Source organism: Thermobia domestica, chromosome 11 (genome assembly GCF_964235325.1).
Source record: "Thermobia domestica chromosome 11, izTheDome1.hap1.1, whole genome shotgun sequence".
In the NCBI taxonomy this organism is placed as follows: Eukaryota; Metazoa; Arthropoda; class Insecta; order Zygentoma; family Lepismatidae; genus Thermobia; species Thermobia domestica.
In genome coordinates, this window is record NC_137464.1 from 140,033,370 (window position 1) to 140,044,704 (window position 11,335).

The 11,335-nt window shown below is 39.3% G+C and overlaps 1 protein-coding gene across 1 annotated transcript; it reads right to left on the bottom strand.

Moving 5' to 3' along the window:
- Positions 1–236: 236 nt before the first annotated feature.
- LOC145665292 (uncharacterized) lies at positions 237–1,016 on the bottom strand. Its single transcript, XM_081732586.1, has one exon. The coding sequence runs from the start codon at positions 1,014–1,016 to the stop codon at positions 237–239; it is 780 nt and encodes a 259-aa protein (XP_081588712.1).
- Between the last annotated feature and the right edge of the window lie 10,319 nt (positions 1,017–11,335).

The window sequence follows — 11,335 nt, forward strand, 5'->3', positions numbered from 1 at the left end:
TTGCCCTGTCAGCTGTGAAATATGATCGGGGGAAGTAAGTATTTCCGTGCCCTGCCTGGTTCTTTTCCCTGTCTTGTGTGAAGCTCTCTTTGCAGGAGAAGGCAGACTCTCCCGCACTCCAAGCGTGACCTGTGATTCCTGTCTTGTCGGTTGTTCATTGTCTAGCCTTCTTTCTTCATGAGACGCGTTCGTTACAGAGACGTTGATAATTTTGTCATCACTAATGGCCAGTCTGTTCAATGGAAATATGCCAGTAGCTGTAAAACCTGCTGCACCATTTCCCACTGTGCCAGCTTTCCCCATGCCTGATTCAGTAGCTGGCCGAACTGCACTTTTGTTAGTGATCTTCCTGGGTTTGAGAATACCCACTGGTTGCAAGCTTGTTTAAAGAATAAACTAAGAGGGCGAAAGACAGCTTTGTCTAATGGTTGTAAAGCATGAGTCGTGTGACTCGGAAGACACAGAGCTGTGATTTCGTGTTCAAAGCAGTACTCTACTACTTCTAACGACTTTGTGTGGGCTGCATGGCCATCCATGAGAAGTAAACAAGGCCCCTGTGGCTTCTGTTTGACGAAGTGTTTTAGCCACTTTAGAAACGCAACGTCCTTGACGTAACCAGAATCCGTCATTAGCACTTGGGAGCCTGGTGGTAAGCCATCACGATATTCGTTCTTTAATTGTTTCCCTTTGAAAATCACAAACGGTGGGAGAAACATGCCCGTAGCATTGCAGCACGCAATCACTGTTACGTTTCCCCCCCTTTCCTTGGATGTAAGTGACAGAACATCACGTTGCCCTTTTCTAGCGACGACTGCGTCTGGAGGCTCGTTGTTCAGAGGCAATCCAGTCTCATCTACATTGAACACATTTGCACCCTTATCTTGAAGATTGAGTTCAATTAATACCCTTTCCAGCATATTGTAAAACTCATCCAGTCTTTCCCGTGTTAAACCAGAAACCCGAGCTTGCGATACGCCAACAGGTGTCCGTATGGAAAGCTCTGGGTGGCGACGCATAAAGCTGTCTGTGGAGCTAGTCATATCCTGCTCCACGGCGCGCTTTGCTAAACGGGTGATCTATTTGCAACCATTCAGCATAACGAAAGGCTGCCCTACGAACGTCACCTGGTGTAACTGGAAATCCCCTCTGTGCCAATGTCTGTAATCGGTACGCTAGAGCATTCTCTTGATCTACACTGAATACGGGCTGGCCACCCATAGCCATGTTAACTGTGCCTATCTTATCTCGGTGTACGTGTCCGCGCAGTGTCTCGAAGGGAACCCGAAAATCCTTACTTGCTTTGGAAATGGAGTCTTCAGCTTGTACTGCCTTCACTGCTGCTTGCATTGTCGCCGGCTTCCATTTCATGATAGGTCTTCTAGAGTTGGTCCTCTTTTTGTACGTTCGTGGCATCTGAAAATTAAAATACAAAATTGTCACACAGGCGAATAGGTCTGCATTAGTATTACTAACCTAAGCTACGTGAATGTATCAATTATAAACAACTCTTGTGTCACATGGACATTGGAGTGCCTTCATCCCCGTAACGGACTGGCTAGCATGCTTTTCTGTGGTGTGCGGGTTCGATCTCCGGTGGAGGCACTCTTTTACCGAAATGTTTTGGAGTCCACTGTTAATAATTGTACATCCTGCCCTATGTAGCTTTCCTGCTCACATAGTATGTTAAAATGTACGCAAACGGAACAAATGTGCACATTCGACCGGATGACCATGCCGTGATTGCAGTGTTCAGTCATTGCTTGACCATTGCTAAGGAAAGCTGCTGTAACATGATACAGGTTTGCGTTGTAATTACGGTCCAGTTGTAACTCGTTAATAATTGCAAGTAAAAGTTTTATATTTATTATATTCCAGGTTCGGTGGGTTATTTTGGTTACTGAAACACGTGGCGTAGTTGCTAACGCCTTTGGTGCGAGCTGTCCCGGGTTCAATTCCCAGTGGGGTCACTCGGTCGAAAAGATGTAACAGCTTTTTCAGGTCTGCCATCCTCAGAGATTTTTCCTGGGTTTTCCTCATTTATACCAAGCAAATGCCGGGTTGGTATCTAACAAACAGGTCCCAAGCCGCTTTCTTCCCCACCCATTCCTTTCTTCCTTCCCTTTCCCCGGATTGTATGATCGCCGAGGGACATCATCCCTTACACGTGAAGAGCTTAAGGCTATCGATTCCGGAATCCCCATAATATGTATAAATTAAATTAATTAAATAAATGTACGCTTTTCAAAGTCGGAAATCACGACCAAACTTCTACATCTTCTACATGGATACTACTTTATTGAAACATGCATTTTTCACCATTCATACAGGAGAGGTCTGGTGCTCCCTGACCCCTTGTTCTGATTATGCCACTGTGTTTGATTATCGAGTGCATCTTAAGGCCAAGTTAGGTTCAAACATAGCTACAACAAACATTGTATTTATTTTCATGCTGAATGTTCATTTTACAAGCATGGAAAAGACGTACCGACTTCACCCCACACAACAGTACCGACTTCGCCCCACATAGGTTACCCCGTTGTTTCTCTACCAAATTACTATTAGTTCATAAAGCATCAAGACAACAACTATGTACTCTCTACACAGAAACCTTATCTTACCTCACGAAAAAATGCGCAAGTCAAAACTACACGTGCAACTTATTCAATAGCGAACCGAACCGAGAAGTAGGGATGCGCACGAGTCGAGACACAATTTGTAAAATTCGAGTCGAATCGAGACTGCTCGTAAAAATCTTGATTCGACTCGAATGTCTCAAAATTCTTCACATGTTTTTAAAAATAGTTTTGAAGAAACTAATTACTCAGAAACAGTTATATATATATATATATATATATATATATATATATATATATATATATATATATATATATATATTATTTTTATTATTATTATCTCGGTGCAGATCCAAGGGGAGCTACAGCCCTCTTGACACTCAGGTATACACTGGATAAAATAAGCTTCAATCCTGCTTTACACTGAATAAAGCGGCAAACTGTGATTTAGTCGCTCCCTTGATCATATCCTAGATCCGGGGCTTTAAGGGTTCATAGCTGTAAAACTATGGGATCTATCGTTAGGGATGCGCACGAGACGAGTCGAGACAGAATTTTCCTGACAAATTTCGAGTCGAGACACAGCTCTTGCAATAAAAAGAATACATTTTTCGAGTCGAGACAGCACATTTTCGAGACGAGAAAGCCACAAATCTTCTCTCGTGCGCATCCCTACCTATCGTAGTCGGGTTAAGACTTCACTTAGAAACTAATATGTGCGCTATCCAAATATACAATGTTTCAGAATCTAAAGTACACATGCGACAATTTTTAGAGAGGAACTTTGGCTATGTGCATATAATTTGAAGTACTCACCAAATACCTGTATAAAAGTTGTTGCAGAAGTATGGCAGAATTCTGAAACATGGAAATTTGGATAGCTCACGTACTAGTTCCTAAATAAGGTCTTGACCCTACTACGGTAGGTCGCCTAGTTTTGGATCTGTGGACCTTTAAAGTTCATTTCTTCATATTTTTGGCAGCCTATAACTCCGAAATTAAGCATTTGTGCGCCCAGGTTTGTTATTACCTTTTGTCTTATCTTGGTGTCAGGAACAGTATTTCTTCCAGATATGTTTTTGGGTCACTGCCCCCCTCCCGGAGGTCTGAGAGTGCCCCCCGGAGGAGACCAAAATTTTACGTCTATAATACAATAATAAATAGAATAGTACCAGCAGTGCCCCTTCCCCCACCCTGAACATTTTTTTCTGAAAGAACAACTGGTCAGGAATCTCCTTGCATTTTTTAAATGGAGTATCGCATCGCAGTTTGCACTGCAAATGGGAATGCAATGCAGTGCAAACATGGAAATGCAACATGTTTGCACTGCAAATTGAAAAATATATTGCAAATTGCGATACATCTTTGTGTCTTAAATTACTACGTAAGCTAAAATAAGGAGCAAGTTAAAAATATATTACTATTATTTCAAGAAACTTCCCCGACTTGAAGGGTCGGTTATTGCAAGAAAAAATGCCTCGACTTTGGATTACAATAGTTTTCCACTTTTGTCTTTCCTTCTCTTTGTCAGTTTATTGTTACTGGGTCATTCTTCAGATCTTCTCACGTTTTGGGTGATTATCCTTGTTTCTGAGCGTGTAATAAAAAAAAATGTTCCTTGAAGAAAAGGCGCATTGGCATCAGATTGGACCTAGCCGATATATGGTATATATAGCAAGATTGTGGGTTGGTTAGTAAAACGCAGAAGTGCGTACAGTAGATCAGTTAAACAGTAACGGTATTCTTCAATGCCAAAAAGACAGTATAGGAAATTACACTCATCTTTGTCTCTCTTTTCTTTTTGCTTTTCATTTGAAGTACTGATATACCTGATACCCATTTTCGTTCCTTGTTAAAAACAACATATGTTTTAGCAAGATTTCTTCTTGGGGGACGCCGCGAACCTCAAAAAACATCCCGAACAAATGGACTCTGTCTTTCTGTGTGTGTTTGAACCAATGAGTTGTTTTTCCTAAACCTAATTGTTGAATTTGCCGCTGTGGTAAAACTATTTCGCTCAATTTGACAAATAATATAATAAAATATAATACTTATCCAGCAATGAGCGTGGATTGCAAGGAAAAGCAGTGAACCCTAAAGTACCCCTGTAGCAGGGGCGGATCCAGAACGGACTTCTGGGGGTGGGGGTGGATTGTAATACTACTACTTAGCTAGTTTTAAGAGCTCCAGATTTTGGGATGGGTTTTATTTACATATAAAATAAGAAAGCTTCCTCTTCCGTGGGAGGGGGGCGATTGCCCCGATCGCTCCCTGGATCCGTGTCTGCCCTATAGCCTCTCCCCGAAATTAAATACATTGGTCTATTCTATCCAATTCGTAGTCATTTTCGCTTCCATGTTATTGGTGACGGAGCTCTTGTTCTTTGTATCTCTGTACTCAAGAAAATAATAATAATAATAATAATAATAATAATAATAATAATAATAATAATAATAATAATAATAATAATAATAATAAAGCATCTGAATAATAAAGATATTTTCCCCCTTCTTTAAACTTTCTGTGTATTTCTCTGAATCTGGATATGTTGTTTTATAGTGTATAATGCAAAAAGGCTTCAAACAGCAATCTGGCAAAAAGTGTTTGTGTAAAAGACGCAAACGTCTTATCAAGTTGTTCTACAAACAACTAAACAGCTGACCTTGTTTCTGTTTGCCCTTAAACACAATGTTACGATTTACAAGGCACAGACAAAAGTAGAGAGCAACATCATATTCGCCTAAGGGCAACTTCGTCGCTAAACTGAAGACTAGCACTCTGTCAATATATTGCATAGCTATCAATAAGTCAGACTCACAGGTTCTTTCCAAACGTTTTGTATAACAGGTTAATCAAACTACGTTGTTGTAGGTAAGGGATGAGACTCTGAAAGGCCGATGTGTTGGAGGTCAGAGCCGTAGCTAGAAATTTCGTTGCCCGGGGCAAAGTAGAATTCGGCGTCCCCCGACACTCACCTTACCAAGATTTGACTTTACTTTATGTGCTTTTATTTTTAACATATAAGAGAAACACCTTTTTGTTGTTATGCTACGCTGTTTTTTTTTTGTTTTTTTACCAAGCCGCTTAGACAGCCAAAAGCGATCGTTATGTATTCTTTAACAAATAAGAGCCACTCTCAAGAGGCTTATTTTAGACCTGCTGCTAAACTTGCCAAACTACCTTGTATACAAATCCATTTGGAGAATAATTATGAAAAAAGCATGGAGTCGATTCTCCTACGTCAGGACGACCATGTTAGACATGGAGTTGCTGGACGCGAGTGGTAGCGTTGGAAAGGTCTGGGTCCCCTGAGTCGAGTCGAGTTCTCGAGTCGAGCTAAAACATGTCTGTTTCGAGTCGAATCAAGTTTCAAAAAAAACTCGCTCGAACTCGCTCGTGCCCATCCCTAACCACTGCCCCTGAGTGCAGTAGTAATGTCAAAAGTCTGGCCCAGGCCACGAAGCTCAAGGAATGGGGTCCTGACGTCATGGATTCGGGTCCCTTCTATTCACCTATTAAGAGGATCTTCTACCTCTTCGCTTATGTTTCTAAGTTCCCATTTAAAAACATGTAAATTTTAATATGGTAATTTCTAACAAAGTATTGCAGGTAATGACTTGAAATGTTTAATACAAATACACTAGACCCATATAAATCCAACCACGGTTTCCAATTTACGTTACATGCGTTAGATTAATTGCAATATATTCTTCAGTAAGTTTGGCAACAGAGAATAAAAAGTATGCTGCAGAGGGGAGAGGGCTGACCATCTGTTCTAGCTGCTTTTAATGTGATTCTCACTTCTCAGTGGTTAGAATGGTCTGGACTGGAAGAGCCCAAAACCACTTCTTTCTTTCTTTCACGGTTTGTTTTGTTTCTTCCACCCCCTGCAGTCACAAGAAGACAACTTGTTTCGGAAAGCATTTTGAATTAGTAGCAAAAAGCAAAACTGAATGACACCACGGACGGATTAAAGGGAGGGGCGGTCACTCCCTCCGAGAACATTTGAATACTTTGAGTAATCGGAGTAAGAAACTAGAAATTGCGTAATCTAATAAGAAAAGTTTCTTGAAGTATACAGATCAAGACGCATTTCAAGTGTCACAGCATTGTACTCTCCTCCCCTCCCCTCCCCTCCCAATTCCCTTCTGAAGAAGTTCTCTTTTGTTCCTCTGTTCCATATTAGCCTTTACACTTACACTTTCACTATCCAGTATTGATTTTGACCATACCATCTGCACAGCAAGGCGAGTAAGGTTTACGAGTCCTTCCTGCCCCCTTTTTCTGCCCCTTTTTTAAAAATTGCTAATTATAATAAAATTTATCGAAAACAATTCATCCCAACGATAAAGACTTATACACATTCATTATTGCAATCTTAAAATAAACTCGCCGCCTGTCGCGTATGCTAGCGATCTAATATATACGAATAGATGAAAAGTTAGTTTGGAGCCTTATGTATTGTTTTTCTGTAAGTAAGTCCGAATTCATACTTGTTTCTATTGTTGCATCGACAAAAGTGAGAGCTAAATCGATTTAGGCTCGTTGGTCTTTGCGAGGTCCCTAAAGATGCAAGGCCGTGGGCAGTCGCCCACCACTTGAAACGCCTCTGCACTAGAGGACTGCACGTGCTCGGGCCTACAAAGCATGTATCACTTCGGGCCCGGGAGGGGTTCGGGCAGTAGCGTCATTTCAGATTTGGCTTGGGGGGCAAGACCCCTTGATATATGTAAAATTTCGCGTTTTTCACTGACTTACTACTATTCTATTGATAAAATCTATATAAAACTCAAACTCAGGGGGGCAAATGCCTCTCCCTGCCCCCCTAAATGATGCCCCTGGGTTCGGGCTGTGAATTTTTAAATATACAACCATATTTCTTGGACTTTTTCGGGCCTAACTTTGTAAAAATAGTGTAAAACACAAATTGCACCGTTCTTTCTGAAGGACTTTTAAAACACAACTGCAAAATCAAACCTCGAATTGCTGTAAATAAAAATACAATCTTGCATTAATAATTAAGTTTCTGTGATTCGGGCTTATTTCGGGCTCATTTGATTATCACGGAGCTCAGTCCGGGCTCGGGCCTAAATGCTAAGACATATTTTGGACTCGGGTCGGGCCTCACATTGTAAATTCACGGGCCGGGCACAGGCTGAAAATTCCGACCCGTGCAGATCTCTGCTCTGTACCCGCACACATTCCTTCCTAGTCCAGAAAATCTCCTCCCCTCCGCATCGACAATAATGGTAAATTTGTCCCTCGTATATTTGCTTATTATTGTAAGAGAAGTGCAAACGAGAACTCTAAACTTTGTTCGTTCTCTGGGGTAATGTGAGTAATGCAAATGAAGAAAGATATGCGTAATATACAAATGTCAGAAAAACTTGATATCAATTTGAATAGACCTTTTACGTAATGTTTATTTTAAAAATAATAAACTTATGCAAATATAACGAGGCATCTGAAATTTAATGTTAAATAGTGGCGAGTGAGCCAGAAGGGGCGTGCACTATTCAGTTAGTCAAAGAACTCATATATGTAGCTTGAAAACTACTACTATTTAAACCAATATTGAATTAGACAAATTAGTAAAAAGTAGGATAACTATAGTTGGAAATAGCGTGTGTATTTTTTTAGGAGAAAACCCAGAAGTACATTCTCGATAAAATAATAATAATAATAATAATAATAATAATAATAATAATAATAATAATAATAATAATAATAATAATAATAATAATAATAATAATAATCTTGCTTACTTCAATCATAGGTTGAAGCGCAAGAAAGAAATTTTAAAACTTTTCTCTCCCCTGGGAAAGCTCTTTTATAATTTGATAAGGTCTCTTCTTCGTAACTGCATCTATCCTTGGTCGGGCCGCGGTGGCTCAGTGGTAGAGCGTTCACCTCTAATGCATGGCGTCCTTAGTTCGATCTCAGCTCGCACCAAGTGAACTTAGTGGTGGACAAACACCGTGTGCGTGGATTTTCTCGGGGTTCTCCCGTTTCCTCCCACTTAATTCATTCCACCATTTCATTCATTTCTCATAATCACCGTCTCCTTTAGCCTAACCGGCATAACCGTGGGACGTAAAACTCAAAGATTTCATTTCAATTTTTCATTTACCTTCCATGGTTTTCATACTGCGGGCACTGGAGTTTCCGAACTATATCATGGCGGCCATTTTGAAACTGGTGCTCCATATGAAACATCTTTTAGTACAGCGTTACTTTAGTACAGCGTTTTCCAAGACCTTTCGAACGAGGTATTACTCGACCCATGTTCTCATTTGACATTTCAGAGTTACCCTCCGTTACCCCCATTTACGGGCGGCGGAGAGGGGTACTTTTGACGGAATTGGTTTTCCCCCTTAGCAATATATAACGTGTACTTCAAACATTTCTTCTATGTTTTATCATTTTTCAGATATTTCCGTGGATTGATTAAAATGGCCCACCCTGTATATATATATATATATATATATATATATATATATATATATATATATATATATATATATATATATATATATATATAGATAGATATGTTGGTGCACCAGTAAGCTCCCAAGAGTACAGATTAATTCATTCTTGATTTTAATCTACAGAACAAATGCTTTTTATGAAAGCAAGGGGACTGCTACACATAGATGGCTAAGTGAGGTAAATAAAATTTAATGGCTCACCGACAATGGCTCATTTAACACGTTTGATAACAGCGAGGGTAATAGCAGATTTATAAACGTAGTAGAAAGAGCCTGTGTAGGTAAATGGGTACCGCGTGAGACTGTCATTCTAAGGGTCTGGGGTTCGAGTCTCGGCCTAAACTGAGTTAATTTTTTTTCAACGAATTCAACACTAAATGATGTTCGCGTTTGATACTGAAAGAGATTTATCCTATGAAGGAAGAAAACCCAAGATGGGGGCAGCGGGAAAGACGGAAACTGTTTATCCTTAAGTGTTAAAATTTAATTTATTCCCATATCTTTTGCTCTTTCCTTTCCCTCTTTCCTTCTTTTCTCATTTTGTTTAGCTATCCGTACTTTTTCGGTTTCTGCATGAAGCGTATTATTGTTTTCGTTTTCTTTGCATTAATTCCTATCTCTTTGAACTTAATGTGAATGGAATTTCTGCAGATTTATCTCGTGGTTGTTTCTCTAAATGATGCTCTCAGATAGTAATACTTTTTCCTCCGAGTGGAGGAATATCCTGCCATGTTATGTTTTCGGGCACGTATTTGCTGTCATGTTGGTTGTCCAACTATCAGACATCGAGTGAAACTATTCTGATACTGGAAAAGGCTATCATTTCTTATGTATCCAACCTCCATTTTCTACTGTCGCTGACTGTACCCTTCACATGTTTCACTAATCTTTTAGTGGATTATTATAATATTGCTAGGTGTATTATTTTTTTTAAACACAATTACGTGAAACATTTGCGTGTTTAATTTTATACAGCGATACATATAATAATAGTATTATGCGCAATGTTATATATGAAGGACTTGGAACAATATGCCACATTAAACAAAAAGTCACTATTTTTACGATCCTTGCATATCTTACGACCTGCAGTAGTCGATTTGGCTTTAAAGAAGTGGGGGAACAATCTCTAGGTATTAATATAAAATGCTCTAATAGATTGAATAACAAAATTATTATCTAAGATTTCGGGGTAACGCGTCCGAGAACGAAATAAAGTAGGGGAACGGATATTCGGTTTTCTGGTAAATGGAGAACGACGTTCTCCGTATTCCCTCCAAATCGACCACTGATAACCCGTTGATCTTGACAAGTTTGCAAAAATCGAAATTAGGATCAGTAGATATCATAAGTATTCTTGTTTAAATTACTTTTTTATGATGCAATGGCAAATTTCACTTTTCTCTACGATCATAAATATATATTAGTTCAGCGTCCCTTGTCAGCAGCGAGGCTATATGAAACATGGACCTACTGGTTTACATGGAATCCGAACCACAATCGTTCTATGTTCTCCCTTCGGGACTCGAACCCAGTACCCCTTGCACAGAAGCGTACGTGCTAGCCACTAAACCAGCGACATATATATATACACGTTGTTCACTAACTTATACTTAAAAGTCTTTCTTTTTCGTGCGATTTATTTCTCTTATTTAAAAAAAGTCTGAAATTCAAACTTTAAATCTATACGTAATTTATTAGTGGAAAGCATTTAAAAAATCATACTTAATTTACAGATTATTCCTACTAAGTAATTTTTAGAAATACTTGGTCAACTCACACACCTGAAGGGGACTCAGCCTCCTACAACAACATTCAGTTGTTTGTTTACTTCAAAGCTTCCGGCAGCATGATTTTCGCCCGTAACATAGTTTTCTTTTTCTTTTTTCTTTTCTTTTCTTTTCTTTTCTTTTCTTTTTTTTTTTTTTGTCGTGGCTTTTGCTCCACATGATTTTCTACTCTTGGTTATTCCCCGAAAAGTCATGAAACCGAGTCTAAAATTGAACTCTTTAATCTATCTGAATTGCAAACGAAAGAACAAAACCAGTTTCACATTTGAACTGCACATAAAAGTTACTTTTTTGGTTTAATTTTCGAGCGACAATAGGAGATAATATAATAGTCATAGAGAAGAAAATCGAATTCGGATTTTTAAAAAGATAAACACATTTCGTAGCCCTACATACAGGAAAAAAGTAATTTTTCACCATCTGTCCTTCAATTATTCACCCTATTCACACTCTCGTGGATGCCATACCGTTCAACATATAAGCA

Coding starts and splice junctions, on each gene's coding strand:
- LOC145665292 (XM_081732586.1), bottom strand. CDS start 1,016: ATGCGTCGCCACCCAGAGCTTTCCATACGGACACCTGTTGGCGTATCG.